Source organism: Notamacropus eugenii, chromosome 3 (assembly GCF_028372415.1).
Source record: "Notamacropus eugenii isolate mMacEug1 chromosome 3, mMacEug1.pri_v2, whole genome shotgun sequence".
NCBI classification, from domain to species: Eukaryota; Metazoa; Chordata; class Mammalia; order Diprotodontia; family Macropodidae; genus Notamacropus; species Notamacropus eugenii.
The window spans coordinates 473,776,976-473,794,899 of record NC_092874.1 but is presented as its reverse complement, the minus strand read 5'-3'; the positions used below and the strand labels follow the sequence as shown (position 1 = coordinate 473,794,899).

The following is a 17,924-nucleotide window of genomic DNA, read 5'->3' as shown; positions in this document are numbered from 1 at the left end:
GTTCCTGAACCCGGGTTAAGAACGCTGGGGGCCTACCGGGATAAACAAGGTGGAATGATCTCCTGCTATCGGGCCGTGGAAAGGGGGCCCGAGGTGGACTATACTCCTGACTGAGGAGGTTCTAGAGCAGGTGCTAACTCCTAGGAAAGGGGGCAGAGGCCAGGCTGCGCATTGGTGGGTGAGGGTAGAAGCAACGTGGAACAGAGAGCCGTGCTCTAGCCCGGGGATGGAGGACCAAGTCAGGGTCATGAGGCGGTGCCACCGCGGGCAGGGCTGTGCCCCCTCCGGGCTGGCTGCCCCGGCCCCCGCATCGGGCCCTTCCGGCCTGGTCTCCGTGGGAGGCTGGAGCTCCTCAGCTTCCTCCAAGAGAAGTCAAATATTGGGGGAGGGGTGGGAGGCTCGACCCGAAACCCCTGAGGCAGTTTCCTGGAGGGCTGGAGAGCTGCGATCTGGGGAGGAAGCCAAGGGGGCGGAGGGGCCCTCCCCCCACGGAGGCCCAGGGCCTGGGAGCCCCGGGCTCAGGTTCGGCCGCCGGCCACCCCTCCCCCCACGCGGGCCCTCCGCCCGCCCCGGCTTTCCGGGGGTTCGGGGGCTCAGCACTGCCGGCCTCCGAGCCTCGGGGTCCTGGGCCGGCCCCTTCCCAGACTGGCATCCCCAGGTCTCTATTTCTGTAAAAGGTGAGGGGTGTCTAGCTTGGGGACCCGAGAGCCTCGAGAAGGGGCTTGGGGCGAAGTGGGGGGAAGGGGACAAGCAGGAAACTGTGGCTTGGGGGGAGGGAGGAGAGGCAGAAGGTGGAGAGAAAACTCCGAGACCCGGAGCCAGGGAGGTGAAGAGGGAGAGCAGTTAAGGCTGGCTGGGAGGCGGGGCCGGGAGGCGGGGGCGGGGGCCTGGACAGCGGGGCGGGGCCCGGAGCCGAGGGGCGGGGCCCGGAGGGTACGGGCGGGGCGGGGCGGGCCCTCGCCCGGCCCTCCGCCTCCGGCCGGCCCCTTTGGCCCCGGGCGCCGCGGCGGGGCCGGGCCAGGCGGGGCAGGGCCGGGCTGCTGTGCGCACGGCTGCGGCCCGCCCGCCGGCCTGCGTCAGAGCCGGAGTTTTCCACTGACGGAGGCAGCCGGAGGAGGAGGAGCCGCGGGGGCCGGAGCGCGCAGCTGAGCGGCGGGCCGGGCGGGCAGACGGGCAGACGCGCGGGGAGGCGGGGAAGGAGAGCCACGGGCTGAGCGCAGCCGAGCCGAGCCTAAGCAGCGGCCGCCGCGCCCGGCCCGGGGATGCGGCGCTGAGTCTGCCCGTCCGGTCTCGTCCAGTCCCGTCCGATCCGGTCCGGTCCCGGCCGTTGCCGCCGCCTACGAGCAGCTCTCCGGGATTGCAGCAGGTTAGCCCCACCTGTGCCCTTCCCCCTTCCCCTCCCCCGGGACGGCAGCCCTGGCGGGAGCCTCCGAGTTCAGCCGGACCGCCGCGGACTGACGGCGAGGGAAGGTCTCCGCAGGGTCCGCCTTTCGCCCCACCCCCTCCCCCGGCCCGCCGGGGGATGGATTCCTGGGCGGGCAGGAAGCAGGGGTAGGTAGGTGGGGGGTGGGATGGCGGGGCCCCCTCCCCAGCCCCGGACCCCGCAGGCGGCGGGGAATTGAGCGGACTCCGGCGGAAAGGAGCCGCGGGGGAGGGCAGGGGCGCCCCCGGGCTAGCCCGCCGGAGCCCTCGGGGGGGGGGGGGCGGGTCACCTGCGGGGACCCTGGATGTGTCACCGTATGTGTCTATGACTGTCCGGGCTGAGTCAGAGCCAGGACGTCAGCGCGGGAGGGGCCTGTCCCCGTCCCGGACCAGGGAGGAAACTGAGGCCCGGGAGGAAACTTTGACCCTGCTTTGCCCTCCACTCCTCCCACCCCCTTGGCTGCCGTCCAGCCGCGGCCGGAGCCTCCCCTCCCTTCCATCCCCTTTGACCCACCTGGAGAGCGGGGCCACCCTTCGGTGCCCGGCCGGGATCCCTCCCGAGCCCCGCGGGGTCATCTCTGGGGACTTGGGGGCCGGCCTTGGCTCAGGAGAAAGAGCGCCTCCCCCCTGCCCTGGGACTCCCGGGACCCTGGCGGAGGGGGCGGGTGAGAGAGGGGCCCTGGGGTGCACCTGTCTGTGTGTCTGTCTCACCTAGGACCCCCCCCAGCCCCACAGTGGCTCTCACATATAGACTCCTACAGACAGACGCACATCTCTCCATTTGCCCCAGCAGGCCGTCTGTTTTTTCTGGATGGGTCTGATTCACTTTTGACTTTGTCTCCTCCCCCCAGGCATTCAGTAGGTGTTTAACAAATGCTTGTCAGTTGATCACCTCCTCCTGGGCTGCTTACCTTTTGTATCCTGGCCTCCTCCAAATCGTTATCCAACTGCCTCAGCTACATAGGACTGCCCAGCAAACTGATGAGAGTGACATACAGTTATCTGAGAACTTTAAAATTAGGTTTCTAGGCCCTGAGTTAAGAACCAGAACAGGGGAACTCGCAGCTGGCTTTAGCCAAGAAACCTAATGTTGTTCACCTGCCCCAAGGGACGCAGAGAGTCCCCTTTGACAAGCATTTATTAAGCACCAGCACTGGTGTCCTGGCCTTGGAATACTTGGTGATTCCCTAGGGTATCAAGGAGGATAGATTGAGACCTAGACGGAGCTCAGATGGCCACTCTTCATTTTACAGATGAGACCCAGAGAGATGTGAATGTCACAGGCAGGCTTTGAACCCAGGTGGTCTGAGCCCTGTGTCCTTGTGCCACCCTGCCTCCCAAGGGAAGGAGGCACACTCTGGGCATGGGAGATCAGGACGATTTGAGCAAGGACGGCTTCACTTTCAGCTGAGCAGTCATGGAAGGCTTCCTGGGGAGGGGGTATGTGGACTGACCTTTGAAGGAAAGTCATAGCCGTGTATAAGTGTGTATGTATGTGTATGTATGTATATGGAGAGAGAGTGTGCGCTTGGGGAGCACAAGCAAGGGCTGACCTGTGAGTAGGCTGGAGCATGAGCCAGAAGGGACATAAAGGTCACAGAGTTCACTCCCTGCATTTTTTTGGTTTTTCTTGTTCGGAGGCAATCTGGGGTTAAGGGACTTGTCCAGGGTCACACAGCTCGTAAGTGTCTGAGGTCACATTTGAACTCAGGTTTTCCTTACTATTACATTACCACTTGGTCACATGTGGAAGGATTTCAAAAGTCAGATTTGTTTTCCTGGTGTGGGGCCAGCCCATGTTAACTGTGCAGATAGGAGAGGGTCAGGGCAAGACTGAAATCTGTAATAACCGAACAGCTAACATTTATTTCTCTGGTACTGACAGTGACATTTTTTCCTGGAAGCCACTGAGAGTTTAGCAGGGCAGTAGTGACCAAGTCCAAACAAGCAGGAAGGTGACGGGCACCCAGGATGGCGAGGGGTCTTGAAACTGTTCCTTATGCAGAAACTTCCACCTGTAGAACCTGAAGGTCACACTTAGTAGTGTGAACTGCTCTTCACAGGGAGGAGGGATCCTCTTGTTTGGCCTGGCAGATAATCAGATAACAGTAAAAGGCATTTCTGTAGCACTTTCAGGTTTGTAAAGTGTTGAGCATGTCTTAACTTCTTCGGCCCTCACAACCAGCCCTTTAATGTAACTGTTACTGTATCCATTTTACAGATGAGACTGATTGAGGGACCCTCCCTAACAACCAAGGCTATGAAGCTACTCAGTGTTGGGGCCAGGGCTGGCCCCAATCCCATAGGTCATGCTGCCTCTCTTCAGGAGACCAGATTTCAGTCGAGAGCATTTACTTAATTAAAGTTGTCCTAGACTGGATTAAGCCACCTTGATAGGTAGTGAGCTCCCCATCCATGGAGATGTTTTGAGGAGACAATTAGTGACTCCGGGTCAGAGGTATGGTAAAGAGGATTCCTGTTAGATGAGATCCTTCCAGTGAGGCATTAGACCAGAGGAACTTCTGTGGTTTATTTTGCATTTGAGGAAACTGATCCCCCAGGAAAATTGTAACTTACTCAAGATGTGGTAGCCAATCAGTGGTAGAAACAGAGACTTGTTTGGACACACAGTGGGACAGAGAATGCCTTGGGGTAACAAATTAATCCCTGGAGAGAGAGAGAGAGAGAGAGAGAGAGAGAAAGAGAGAGAGTGTGTGTGTGTGTGTGTGTATGAGAGAGAGAGAATGAGTGAGTGAGCAAGTGAGTGAGCCAGCAAGCGTGCACATGCGCTCCCAGGGAGTCCACTCAAGATCTCAGAGCTATGCTCCAAGGCCTCAGTTACCCCTGTCCTCTCTCCCACCCTCATTTCACATTCTTAGTGGCTTAGAGGGAGAGTCAGTGGAGGTATTAGGAAAGAACCAAAATCGCCTCAGCATTGGGGGACGGGGCCCACATGGGGTGAAGCTTCCCCAGGTTCTCAGAAATTCAGACTTTCCCAAAGTCTTCATTTGATAGGCAGGGAAACTGAGGCCCAGTGCTTTGGACAAGGTCATTCAGGAAGCTAATGGCAGTTAGAACTGGATAATCATGCCAACCTCCTGACCTTTGTTCCAGTGAGCTTCCCACGACTCCACCAAAGCTAGTCCCTATGTCTCTGTTTCTGGATGTTTCTGGAATTCTGTGAATTTTGTGTCTGTGTGTCTGTCTCTGTCTCCTTGGTTTTTTTCTTCGTTCCTCTGCCTTGCCTTTTTTTTCCTCACCAGTCACACTGAGGACATTGGTGACTTGCACTCCCGCCCAGGCTCCAGTGTACCCCTTCAAATAAAGGCTGGTACTTGGCTCTAATAATGGGATCCCTTAAATGCCCATTGTACCAGCTGCCATGGAGGAGTGGGGGACAGGGTTTTGGGGCTTCCTGATCCCTTGGCTGTGGACAGAAGGAGCTTTGGAAGTTTAAAAGGACAAATTCTTGAAATTCCTGCCCAGGCCCTGGGGAGGAGGGGGGATGGGCTGCCAGTGGGGATGGAGGAGGGGCACAAAAAATCATTAAGCATTGGCTCCTGGTGACAGAGAAGTGATGGGTCCAGACCCACAAGAACTGAGTTCAGATCTTGGCTCTGCTTCTTAAAAGCTGGGAGACTTTGGGTAAGTCATCCCCTGGCTCTGAGCTTCCTTATCTTAAAAATATTAGGGTTTGACTAGAGGATGTGTTTGCTTCCAGCCCGCTCTGGCTCCCCCTCCCCCACTCAGGCCCTACTGGAGGAAACTCTGTGGGATGTGCCCAAAGGCTAGGGCCAAGATGGTGAGGGAGGGTAGAGGACAGGGGCCATTCTGTGGTGGGGCCTTTCCTTTTTCAATCTTATTTTCCTGTGGTTGTGACCTTGCCCTCCCCCCAGTTTTTTTCGGTCTCAGTTTGGAGGAGCAGGCCTTGTGTCTCTTCTCTCTCCTTTTCTCTCCCAGGCTGCATACTTTTATTCTTGGTCAGCCTGAGTTTTTATGCAAGGTGAGAGATGAAGCTGACTTGTCCTAACACCAAGGTGGGTGGGCTGGTCTGCATAGAGCAACCTTTCCCAGGCCTCAGTCTTAGCCCCTTCCCTCCAGGATGATTCTGAAGTTAGCCTGGACACCCTGTCCTGTTGGTACAGAATTGTTTTGGTGTCCTCTCCACTGCTAGCCCAAGAGTTCCTTGAGGGGACACACTGGTTTGTGCCTTTGTTTTGTATCTCCAGCACTTAACACAAGGCCTGGCACGTAGTAGGTGCTTAATAACCCTAGCACAGGGGCTGGCACACAGTAGGCACTCAATATCTCCAGCACAGGCTGGCACATAGTAGGGACTTTAATAACTGTTTCTTCATTTTACCCTGAAACTGAGTCTGTAGGGTCCTCATGTTGCTGCCTGCTTAGCTGACATCCTTGACATCTCAGCCCCTCTGTCAGACATTTCCCCACCTACCTTCCCCTCTCCAGGCAGGGGGCTTGCACCTTCTACCTTCAAAGGGTGACTCATGCCAGCTACACCCAGTTGTCATCTCAGGGGAGACACCTAGACCTGCCTTCCAGAGAAGGGCAGTTTGAGGGTTCTTGGAAATGGGGGAACACCTGAGAGCTGACAATTGGCAGGCATTGGGGGCACTCGGTCAGGAGGCCGAGAGGGCAGAGGGTGAGTGTCGAGTGTCAGGCCAGGCAGGGATGTGGGGAAGAGGGGGAGGGGATTGTTGTTGTTTGCGGTTTGGTAGTTGAGGGGAACAAGAAGACGGCCAGCAGCCCCGGAAGCAGCTGTGCCCATGCCTTTGACACACATGCTCCTTTCATTCTCATAACCCCCTCAGTGGGGGCGTCGGAAGCGGGTGCGCAGGGATTAGCGTTCCTGTTTTACAGGTGAGGAGACTGAGGCCCACCAGCTAGGCTGAGGGGGAAGTGACCAGGAGGAGGTCCATCAGACAGTTAGAAAAGGGGGCTGAGATTTAGGAGTTGGAGGCCTGGTCCTGATGGCTAAGGGTGGGCGAGCAGGAAGGCTTCTGAGCCCGAGCTGCTGGAGGCTTCGCCTGTGCTAGGGGCATGGAAAGAGGGGAAGGTAGGTGGAGGCCAGGCAACTGGCTGAGCCTTGCCCTGGACCAGGCATTGAGGCTATAGGCGACTGGAAGAAATCCAGCCCCCACCCTCTCCATCTGTTCTGGCCAGAGACCAAGGAAGTGAAAGCTCAGGCAGCCACCTACAGCTTGGGGCTGGGGCCCCTGGGAGCCGAGGATGGTGGGAGAGGGGAGAGGAAGGAAGATAGGAGGTGGCCATTGGCCCTTGCTGGGAGAGGACAGGAGGGCAGGCAGGGAGGCAGCTAAGGGGCAGGAGTCGGGGGGACTGTTGTTCAGTTGCCTTAGTCATGGCTGTGACTCCATTTGGGGTTTTCTTGGCAGAGATTCTGGAGGGGTTTGCCATTCCCTTCTCCAGCTTATTTTACAGATGAGGAAACTGAGGCAAACAGGGTGAAGTGACTAGCCCAGGGTCACACAGTTAGTGTCTGAGGCCAGATTTGAACTGAGGGAGATGAGGCTTCTTGCTTCCAGGCTGAGTGCTCTCTCCACTTTGCCACCCAGCTGAGTCTGGTTAGGAGGCCGGAGAATAGGGAGGGATGAGATAGAGGGAGCCAAGGGGGGCTTTCACTGTTCAGTAATGCTTCTGGATCCCATGACTTTGTCCCTCCAAGGCCCGGCCCTTCTCCCAACTCGAGATTTTGGATGTTCTGTAACTTGGTTTCCTTGGTTCATTATCCACACCCAGGTGCTTCCTGTATTTTCAACTGTGTTTCAGAAATAAATAGCCCATTCTGAGAGATGCCTTCTTCTAAGCCAGCTGTTGACTCTCCAAACCCACCCTTCTCTTCTGACGCTCCTACCTTTTAATCGTCAGTAGTGATGAAAACACCACCTGTGCCCCTTGAAGCTTCAGCGTTTTGGGCCTAGTGATTAAATAAAGCCTTGGCCATGCTTTTCTCATTTCTTCTGATGGTCCCATTTGGCCACCATATGAACAGCAGAAGTGGATGGTAGTCGGGAGGAGCTTCCCATCCTTCCCTGGGGAGATGCCCCAACACAGAGGAGATGGAGTTAGGGTAGCATGGAGTATCTCCCACCAGCACAGCCTGCATAGCCTGCTGGCACTCGCACAGCTGTGTTAATTCTTGGGACGACTGCTCTTTGGAGTATCAGGCCCCTCTTCTTTGGGGGAAAGGTTCACAAATCCAGGAATCCTCCTCTTCTTTCTTGAAATGGGATTAGGAGTCCCCTCTGATACCTAACTTCTGTACTTCTCTTGCGTTCTCTCTCGATCTGGGGTTAGGGCCTGACTTGTTGGTCGTTGTTTGATGCTGGCAGAAACACAAAGCTCATCCACGCTCTTTAGGATCCATGCAGAATGCCCCCTTTTCCACCTCGACGTCTCAAGTATCTCCTTTCCTGTTCTTGTAGCTAACTTTTTTACTAACGTCCTTGGCATTAGTGATTCCTCCTCAAGGGAGGTTGGGAAGGCATTATTCTATTAGAGCAGGCCTTGTGTTTCGGGAGGCTGCCAGTATGTGGCACTGCCTTGGGTCTCGGTGAGGTGTAGATTCTTGTGAATGCTCTCAGCAAACAGAAGCTGTGGGAAGGCCTCACAGGGAAAGTCCTCTTCAGCCTTCCCTTAACACGGAATACTTCAGCTGTCCTCACTCTTCCATCAGACTCCTCCCCTGGGGAGGCCTGTACCTACTCTGTGCTTGGGGATCCCTAGAGCTAGGAGCTGAGAAATGTCTCCTGAGGGTTCCCCGGGCAAACTGAAAATGCCAGGGCTGAGTGTGGCAAGGTTGACCAGGCCTGCATGGGGCTGGGCAGGGAGATGCTGAGCTCTGGAAATCTGGATTGGAGCACTGGGGCTGAGTCAGAGAGGGAGCTGCCTGGCCCAGCCTCTCTCTCTCTCTCTCTCTCTCTCTCTCTCTCTCTCTCTCTCTCTCTGTCTCCCCCTCTCTCCCTCCCTCCCCCCCCCCTTCTCCCGATGGGTCCAAGTCTTCTGTCAGAGCCTTCTGCAGAACAGTTACTAATAATAACTTTACTCTATCACTGCTGGCAACCCAACAACAAAGTGTGTGTGTGTGTGTGCGTGTGTGTGTGCGCGTGTGCACGTGCATGCGTGTGTGTGTGTGAGAGAGAGAGGGGGCATTATGTGCGTGTGTGTGTGTGTGTATGTATGTATGGGGGGGGGGGCATTGAACTTCCAGGGCTGTAGGTTGACTGAAGATATCACAGAGACATACACAGGCACACGCACACACCCACGTGCGCAGGCTGTGCTCACGTACTCACTCACACCCACTGTGTGGAGGGTGACTCACAGACAGGCTCATCTTCCAGGAATCCTCTCCAGGCAGTCTTACCATTACCCTACGAGTGGGGAGGGGAAGGAAGCCCCAGCCCTGTCCTTGTCCCTACCAAGTTAATGCTGATTCTCAGGCTGGTGCCTCCTTCCTTGGGCTAACTCAGTGGGGGTGCGCTTGGGAGTGCAGAGGGCACTTGTTGGTTAAATGGGGAGGGGAGGTGTTGGCAGAGGACTGTGAGCCAGCCTGGATGTGTGCAGCTGCCCAGGGTGCTTGTGGGCCGGTCATGATGTCCAAGTCCTATTTCTTACTCAGAGTTTTGTCCTCAGGGACGCCTTTCTTTCAAGCAGGCCTCCCTTTGAGTTCTACTTAATACAGGGCCCCCTAGCTTTGGGTATCTCTGGGTGTGGAAGAGGCCCAGAGGATGAGATGCTTAAAGTCACCTGTCACAGGCCTTGGGCTCAGATCTGGAAGGGACACCAAAGACCTTCTAGTCCAGCTCCCTCATTTTACAGATGAAGAAACTGAGGCACAACTAGGGTAAAGTCACATGTGGGGCAGACAGCCAGAGCTGGGAAAGGCTCACCTTTTCTGTACGAGGGTGCAGAGGACTGGGGCGTGCTGTGGTCCCCCAGCCCATGACCCATGTCTCCTACTCTGAGCCCGTGGATCGCTCCCCCAGGGCTGGTGCTGGAGCGAAGTCTGCCATCTCAGCAAGCACCCTACCATTCTCAAGAGACTGCGCCCTCCCTGTGTTTCATGTCTTGGCCCGTATGTCCTTACAGGTGCAGGTGCCAGGATGAGCGGCCTTTTGAAGAGGAAATTTGACCAGTTGGATGACGATACCTCGGCCTCCTCTGCCTCGTCATCGTCCTTCTCATGCTCCTGCTCACCGATCTCATCCTGTGAATGCTCAGGCTGGGACTCTGAGGAGGAGTTCCACCCAGCTGCCTTTGTGCCCAGGGACCTCGTCGGTGAGCCTGCCCTTCTTTCCCCCCAGATGTAGGCATGGGGTGGCCATGGAACCCTTTGCAGAGCCTTAGAGTTGGCAAAATGCCTTCCTCCTTGACAACCCAGTGGGAGAATTAGTGCCATCCTTACATCTCCCTTTGACAGATGAGGAAACTGAGGCCTAGAGCTTGTTCATCAGATCATAGATTGTTTCAAGCAGGGCTCTGCACCTTTTTTGTGTCATGGACCCTTTGGGTCTCTGGTGAAGCTGAGGAATTTCTCAGAAAAATTTTTTTAAGTGCACATAACCTGCGTAGGATGAGAAGGGATACCATGTATGTAGACATGCCAGTATCACACTATTAAAGAAAATGAATAGACCCCAGGTTAAGAACCCCTGGTTTAGAACTGGAAAGGAACCACAGGCTCATTTGAGTATCACCCTCTTGTTTTATAAGTGGGGAAACAGACCAAGAGAGGAAATGACTGGCAAGGTCACCTAGGTAGGAAGTGGGCAACAGTGTCAGAAAAGTCTTGGGGGATGAGGGCCAGCTGGGACATCAGAAAGGGCTCCCAGAGGAAGGAGGAACATGGGCTTAGGCCTTAGGGCTAGGACTGAGAATCTCCTTTCACCTCCAGCTCCATCCATCCTCAAGAAGACACGACGCTCTGCCACGGGGAGTGTGACCTTTGCTGGGGTCACCGTTTTCTACTTTCCAAGATGCCAGGGTTTCACCAGTGTGCCCAGCCGCGGTGGCTGCACCCTGGGCATGGTGAGGCGGCACCATGCCTGCTACGACTTCACGCTGGAGGAGTTTGCTCAGGAGCAGGCCCGTTTACGAAAGGACAAGCTCCGAATGAGATTGCGGGAGGAGAAGCTGGAGGCTCTGAAGTGGAAGGTAGGGGGCACATGCACCACACAGCACAGCACACGTGTGGAAATATGCATACTCACCTGCGTGTGCAGACTATACACCTTGATTGTTTTTGGAAAGTAAATGTTGATGGGCATCTTGCCTGGCAGGAGGGCCCTGACAGAGGCTTCCCTGTGATGCGCCAGGGAAGCCTGGCATCTCTTGCTCTGCCCCTTTGGACTCTAAATGCAGCTCTGTACCGCCTTCACCGTGGGGGTGCTGGCTCCTCTCACTGACTCTTGGGGAACTGACCATCCATTAAAATCATCCAGTATTTTTTCAGATGAACATTTTCCTTGAACTTGGGAGATAGATTGTTTTTGACCCCGGGTATGAGCTTTTTCTTTTCCCTATCAGTCTTTTCTGCCCCCGCCCCCCACCTCCCTCATGCCTTATGACTGATTTTGTGCTTCCTGTTGTCTCACCCCTCCAGCTCAAGGCCAGTGGGATGCAGGAGTCAGAAGAGATGCACCAGCTGCCCATGGAGGAGGCTGATGTAGAGGTGACTGATGAGGAGCTAGACAGTGGGGCCTTCCTGCAGCCGTACTCAGCCCGACAGCGGCGCAGACTGCTCCGGGCTATGGGTGTGAGGCGCATCGACCGGGAGGAGAAGCAGGAGCTGCAGGCCATCCGACTGTCTCGGGAGGACTGTGGCTGCAAGTGTCAGGATGTGTGTGACCCCGAGACCTGCAGCTGTAGTGTGGCTGGAATCAAGTGCCAGGTGAGACCTGGGGGGTTGAGAGGTGTAGAGCTGAGCCCCGAACCTGGGGGAGCTGCTATCGCTGAAGTTCGTGCTCATCGTTTCTCTCTTGCTTTGGCTGCAGATGGACCACACGTCCTTCCCCTGTGGTTGTACCAAGGATGGCTGTGGGAACCCGGAGGGCCGAGTGGAGTTTAACCAGGCCCGTGTGCAGACACACTCCCTCCACACCCTCACCAGGCTGGAACTTGAGAGCCAGCAGGAGAGTTCAGGGTCCGAAGCTAAGCCTTCTGCCACTGTCTTGGCCTACCTAGGGGATGAAGCTGAGCCCCCGGGGCCTCCCCCGCCAACCCCGACCTTTCCATTCCCCATGGGCATGGAGATTCTGGGCGACAGCAGTTGTAGCAGCGACATGACTGACTCCTCAGCGTCCTCCGTCCCCTGTGAGGGGCAACCCTACGGAGGAGCCGACCCTTCTGACAAGCCGCCGTCTGACCTGGGCAATGATGGCCTGGCCCGGATCCTGCATTTCAGTGATTCCAATGCCCAGGAGGAGGAAGATGAAGAGGAGGAAGGGGGCATCCCCCCTGGCATCACTCATTGCCAGGATCACCTCGGCAGCTTCCCCTCCATGGACCTCTTTGGACTGCCACATGCAGGCGACAGCTACCCCAGCCACATGACCAGTGTCCTCTCTGATTGCCTAGATGAGAATGCCAACCAGGATGCTCTCTGCTACCTGGACAGCCTCCCTGCCCGGTCAGCCACGGGCACCGATTCCTGCTGTCCTCTCCCTCCCTCCACAGACAGTTGTAAGAGCTACACAGACCTGAGTCTGTCCTCTTGCGATTCCCTGGATCTTTTCCAGTCCTTCTCCGACTACAGTTTGGGTCCCCTCTACCCCTTGCCCAAGGACTCGGAGAATGGGGACAACCTCTCAGTGCCACAACCCGGCTTCTCCCCCTCCAGCGACCCCACTGCCTGCTTCCTGGAGTCCCTCATTGGCCTGTCCGAGTCAGTCCCAGAGATACCCGCCCCTTTCTCCGACAACCAGCTTCTGGAGGATGCCATTAAGTCCTCCCTCATGGAAATGGTGAAGGTCTAAGAGGGCCCGAGGTGGCTGGGGGACTGTGAGGGGGGACACTGGCATCGTCACTCAGGGACTACTGGAGTTGTGCCGCAGCTGAGCTTGACTGTACGTCTGTAGCTTGGCGAATGGTCTGTGGCCGAGTCCCTGTGGGCTTTTGGGGTGATCCCACAGGCTAATGAGGCTGACCCCTTATCTATTTATTACAAACTGAAGAGACGGGAGTGGTCACTGGAGCCTAAAATAACCCAAGTCTTATTTAACTGATTGTGCGTACCTCAGACGTGGTAGGTGGACAGGACCATCCCATTATTTTTTTATTATAATACTTCTGTATTTATTATTTTTTTCTTATGCTCTGTACAGAGGAGAGCATTGGAGGTTTTCGGCATGAACTGAAAGGTACAGCGGGAGGCCCTCCCGCCCATTCCGAGCCCATTGGCTGAGACTCTGCGCCTCCTCGTTCCCCTCCAGCCAGTGATCTTTAGACAAGTAAAGGCCTTTGATTTCGTTAAACACTTTGTCAACTTTGCTGCACCCATTCTTAAAATAGAGGCGAAGAAACCACCGGGGCTAAATCTGCTGCTAGATTACCTAGCTGTCCTCAAGGCCACCTCAGCATCGTGGGCTCTGTCTGGGGTCTGCACACAGGATGGCTGATGGGCGTGAGTCTCCTTTGGAAACTGAGTAAAGCTGTACTAAGCCTTTGTAAGTTATTTCCTGTAATTTATTTAGAAATAGTTGAGGATCTGGCCCTGAGCCCCGAGGTGATTGGCTCCCTGTGCTTACGGGTGTCCATCTGTCCTGCCATCTGCTGTCAAGAGCTGAGTGGATCTGGAGAATCTAGTTGGAGAAGTTGCTTTTGCTGGGGTTGGGGACCCTCTGGGTTCCTGGGTGTGCACGTTTCATGTATGTGCTTATATGTTCTGATCAGAAGGAAACAAGTCTGGACTCTCCCTCCACCCCTCAAATCCTTTCCCCAACCAAGAAAGAGAAGTCATTGCTGAGTTAGCTGTGGGAGACCCTTCCCAGAGATCCTTGCCTTGGGTCCTGTGTTCCAAACTTCTTTTCTCTGTCCTTTCTTGGCCCACCTGCGATGTGATCTGGGGCAGAGAAGGGGAGTCTGAAAGGTGTGCTTTGTGGGAAAGGGACTGGCCCGTGCATGGATCCGCTCGCCCAGGTTGGTGACCAGCCTGGCCTTTCCCAGCTAGCTCTTACACTCCACCCCACCCTGGTAGATTTATGTGATTTTCAAAATGCAAAGTAAACATTTTCCAGGCTGGAACTCATTTCTTTTGTTTGCCAAAAATCAGTGTTTCCTCCCTTGGTTGGGTACTCAGCAATAGAAGGAATGGGGAGCATTCTGACCCTCCCCCAAAGGGTTTTTGGAGGGTGTCAGGATCACTTGGGTTCAGCTGTCCCTGTATATCTGTCATGATTATTTTGCTTAAAGGTACAAGTAAAGAAAATGCTTTATTTTTAACAATTCTGTTTCTCTCAATTTGTCTCACCAAAATATAACCCTGAGGTTTGGGGATGGCAGCTGTTTTCCAAGCCAGGCCTTGGGGGTGGCCAGCAGAGACAGCCACAGAGGTGATCCCTGGGATGCCAGGCTGTTCAGAGAAATGTGGGCTAGAAACTCAGAGCCACCTGGTGCCAGCTGCTGCATCCCAGACCTGTTCTCCAAGGTGCTTGGTTATCTGAAAGTCTGTCCCAGCATCCCTGCTCTTGGGGAGTTTCCCCCCTAGGATGGGGGTCACAGACACCTCCCCTGCCCACTGGAAGCCCCAGTTGGCCTAGGCTGGCAGAAACAAACCTGTTCTCTCACCCTAAAGGCAGCTGGGCAACTGAAGAGTTGGTCAGTAAGGGGAGCAATCACCCAGATTTCTGTCACTTGAGGAACACTGGGGAGGGCCCAGGCCCCAGGTGCTTTTTCCAGGAGACTCCTTGACAGATCGGGGCAGGTAGCCAGACCCTGTGACCTAGGAAACAGCCTCCTCGTGGACCAGACAAAGGCCTAGCACAACCACCAACCTGAAGGACGACCTCTTCCTTGCAAAACTGATGGGAACCTGCTAGCCTCTGGTCCCTGGGCTCTTGGAACCGAGGCCCTTTTTCCAAACATCCTTCCTCTGTCCTTCCCTTGGATCTCAGTGCTGATGGGCAGGAATGGTTGGCCTTCTCTGCTGACACAGCTCTGAGCTCTGGCCTCCACTAGGAACAGGGATTTCAGGCCTGAGCCACCCTGCTGGCCTCTGGCCCGTCCCTAAGAGGAGGACAGGGCAGGATGTATGTTCGTGGTCCCAAGCTGGTCTGATATTGTACAAAGTGGGCCAGAGCTGGAGGCTGAGCACCAGGACTCATTTCCAGGCTCATCTACTTTACTACCTGTGTGACCTTGAGCCTCCAGGTTGGACTTTGAGCCTCTGCCCTCTGCCCTGCTGAGGGGGAGGGCCAGGGAGAGTAGTCTGGGGCTCCAGTGGAGGGTCACAGAATCAAGGACTTTGGTCATCCAGGCTGGGGCTGCCAGACTTGGGAAGTGACTCCTCAAAAACCCCCAGCAAAACCTGTGATCCCTTACTTCAGTAAAATCGGTTTCTGTTTGCCTTTTATGCATTTAAACATGATTCTGAGAAGGTTCCTTGAATTTAACCAGACTGCCCAAGAGGTCCAGACATAGAAAAGGTTAGGTCCAAACTCCTCAGCAGACGAGGAGACTGGCTCCAAGAGGGTGTGAGATTGCCTGAGCTTGCCCCGCTAGTGAGATGGGGCATGTGTGTGTGTGGGGCAAGGGGAAAGTGAACCTGGCCCTTGAGGTGGGCAGCTGTAGCCTAGCTCAGTCAATCAACAAACACCGAGTAGACCTTTACTGGGTGCCAGGTGCTGTGCTAAGCACTGAGTTAGAGAAAGGCAAATAGCCTTGATCTCAAGGAGCTCCCGTTTTGATGGGGACACTTGTGGAGTTTTTCAGTCCTATCTGACTTTGTGACACCATTTGGAGTTTTATTGGCAAGGACGCTGGAGTGATTTGCCATTTCCTTCTCCAGTTCATTTTATAGATGAGGAAACTGAGGCAAGTAGGGCTCAGTGACTTGCCCAGTGGGATTTGAATTTGGGATGATGTGTTCCCTGACACTAGGCTCTGCTCTGTGCACGATGGTGCCTCCTAGTGGCATCTAATTGGGAAGATACGATGTGAATAATTACACACAAGATTAAAGCAGGGTGAAGGGGTGCTGTGTGGACAGGGCCTCCCACGTAACCGATGAAATACAGCCAGTTTTCACTCCCACCTGGTCTGGCTCCCCAGAGCATTTTAATGTAATTTCCATAAACTGAAACCTGGCTGGAGTCAATGAGCCTTCTGTAGGGAAGGCTTGGGTGCGTCCTGGCTCCCCAAGTATCTCTAAGGGCCGGTCAGCCTGAGATGCCCCCGATCTCCCTGGGGAGGGGGTGGGGCATCTCAACCATTTTCCCCCTCACCCCATGCTTTCCTGGACTTCCTGGCCTGGCTGGGAAGAGCTTATTGCTAGTCTCAGCACGGCCTGGTTCCTGCATGCCCCTATTGCCCTCAGATCCACATGGGAGCCTGGAGCTGGGCTGGCCTCTCTCCCTCTCCCTTGTCCTTTAATCCCCTAGGAAAAGACAGGAGTCCCCTCTGCCCTGGAAGCCAGAGACCTGGGCTTAGTTCCGTCCTTCTCTCTCCAGCACCCCCCCCCCCCCCCCACGCCATTCCTTTGGCCTCACTAGGGAAACCGTGCTCCTCTGAAAGGCCCACAGGATTCCAGCCATAAAGTTATAGTAGCACCGGGAGGGGAGAGCGTCAGGGTCCTCAGGCCACAGCCTTCCCACCCTTCTCACCCTTCCTGCCTTGGGTCAGACAGCTCACTGACTCAGGGTGTACAATGGTTGCTGAACTTGGGGGAAATAGCTTTTTCTGGTCTCAGTTTCCCCACCTGCACAATGGGGATTGTAATAGCATTTACCTTCTAGGTCTGTCATGAGGCTCAAAGGATACAGTAGTGGGAATAAGCCTCCTCTATACTAGGCCATGCAATGACCTTTTGAGGTAGGGACTCATCCACATTTTAGAACTGAGAAAACTGAGGCAGAGGTGAAGTGACTTACCCAGGGTCACACAGTAAATATCTGAGGCTGAATTTGAACTGAAGTGTTCCTGCGTCCAGGCCCAGCTCTATATTCACAAAATGTGTTGCAGACTATAAGCACACTATGCATGTATCGTCTCTCTGGAGCCTCTTGTCCATCCTCCCAGATTACAAAGTATCCACGCTCTCTCCTTGACAGTTTGAGGAGCAGGCAGCTGCCCTCACCCTTGGTACCTGCCAGGAGCCTTCTTGACAGGGGGAGCCGTGTCCTTGTCCTGCCTGCTGTAGTAGCTTTGAGTGGGGTCCTGCCTCTTGGGCCTTGGGGATCGATGGGTGGAAGTGCTGGCCCTTCACTCCCGTTTATCACGGTCTCGGGAACTCCTCCGATATTTTGGCTCACAGGTTTTCTGGGCTGAAGAAGCATGGGCTGTTTTGTTTCGTTTTGTCTTTGATGAGGCAATCAGGGTTAAGTAATTTGCCCAGAGTCACAAGGCTAGTAAGTGTCAGTTGCCTGAGGTGGGATTTGAACTCAGGTCCTCCTAACTCTAGGACCAGCTTTAATGCCCTGTTACGAAAACTCTGGGCATCTCATTCTCTTGTTCCTTGAAGTTCAATTAAACATTTCTGGAGTGTTTTGCCCAGGAGAGGCCTTGTTATGTGGCTGATAGGGCAATCCAGCCCCTTTGCCCCTGTCCCCCACAGGTTCTAGTCTAGCCCTGGCTCTCAGAGTTCACCTCAGCTTGCTCTGCCTGGCCCAGCACCCTGCCCTGTCCCTCTCTGACCCTCCTGCCCCCCCTCCTTCCCCCCCCCCCCATGCACCCTTGGGGCGTGAAGTCAGGCATACTCTGAGACTCGGTAGGTACTTTCTTTCCCAACGCAGCTCACGAAGGCTCAGGAAATGCCCCCCATCCATAGGCAAATTCTCCTTTCCTTGTGCCCATTGCCTGGACTCTTCCACTCAACTAGCCAGGCTTCATCAGTCACAGTGCTCCAGGTGGGTGCTCCCTAGCCATTGTGACCCACCGACTCTGGACCACTGGTTCATTCCAATGTGAAGATAGCCATCCTTGGATTTACAAAGTTCAAATTATCTTGTTTGATGCTAGGTGAAGGCACTTGTCCAGGGTCACATACCCCCAGCCGCCCATATCCCCCCAGGTTGGAGGGGAGAGGATCTCCTTTGTGTCCTGTAGCATCCTGGAGTCCCATCCTGGGGACCAGACCCAAGTAGGGGCTGTCTCTGTGGAGTGCTGCTTCCCTCTGGTGGTGAGCTCAGCTAATGACAAGTGAATCCTGCCTTGGTGCTGAGACACACTCCTAGGGTCTTAGGGGACACACAGCTGGAAGGAATTGAATTCAGCCTCCTAGTTTTGCAGATGAGGAATCTGAGACCTAG

General features: G+C 55.1%; 1 protein-coding gene across 4 annotated transcripts; it reads left to right on the top strand.

Annotated features, from left to right (window-relative positions):
- Positions 1-1,236: 1,236 nt before the first annotated feature.
- On the top strand, positions 1,237-13,905 carry CSRNP1 (cysteine and serine rich nuclear protein 1). 4 transcript variants are annotated; one of them, XM_072598971.1, is made up of 7 exons: positions 1,728-2,087; positions 2,676-2,862; positions 9,553-9,741; positions 10,358-10,617; positions 11,066-11,353; positions 11,457-12,425; positions 12,786-13,905. In XM_072598971.1, exons 3-7 carry the CDS (start codon positions 9,567-9,569, stop codon positions 12,816-12,818), a joined length of 1,725 nt encoding a protein of 574 aa, XP_072455072.1. In that variant the 5' UTR covers positions 1,728-2,087; positions 2,676-2,862; positions 9,553-9,566; the 3' UTR covers positions 12,819-13,905. The 4 variants fall into 4 exon arrangements, with proteins under 4 accessions (XP_072455069.1, XP_072455073.1, XP_072455072.1 ...); XM_072598968.1 differs by lacking the exons at positions 1,728-2,087; positions 2,676-2,862 and adding an exon at positions 1,237-1,366; XM_072598972.1 differs by lacking the exons at positions 1,728-2,087; positions 2,676-2,862 and adding an exon at positions 1,392-1,551.
- Positions 13,906-17,924: the final 4,019 nt, after the last annotated feature.

Bases quoted from the DNA above. Each gene is read 5' to 3' on its own strand.
- CSRNP1 (XM_072598968.1), top strand. From the start codon at position 9,567: ATGAGCGGCCTTTTGAAGAGGAAATTTGACCAGTTGGATGACGATACC. The intron at 9,742-10,357 runs GTGAGCCTGCCC...TTTCACCTCCAG, and splicing joins TGTGCCCAGGGACCTCGTCG to CTCCATCCATCCTCAAGAAG. The intron at 10,618-11,065 runs GTAGGGGGCACA...TCACCCCTCCAG, and splicing joins TGGAGGCTCTGAAGTGGAAG to CTCAAGGCCAGTGGGATGCA.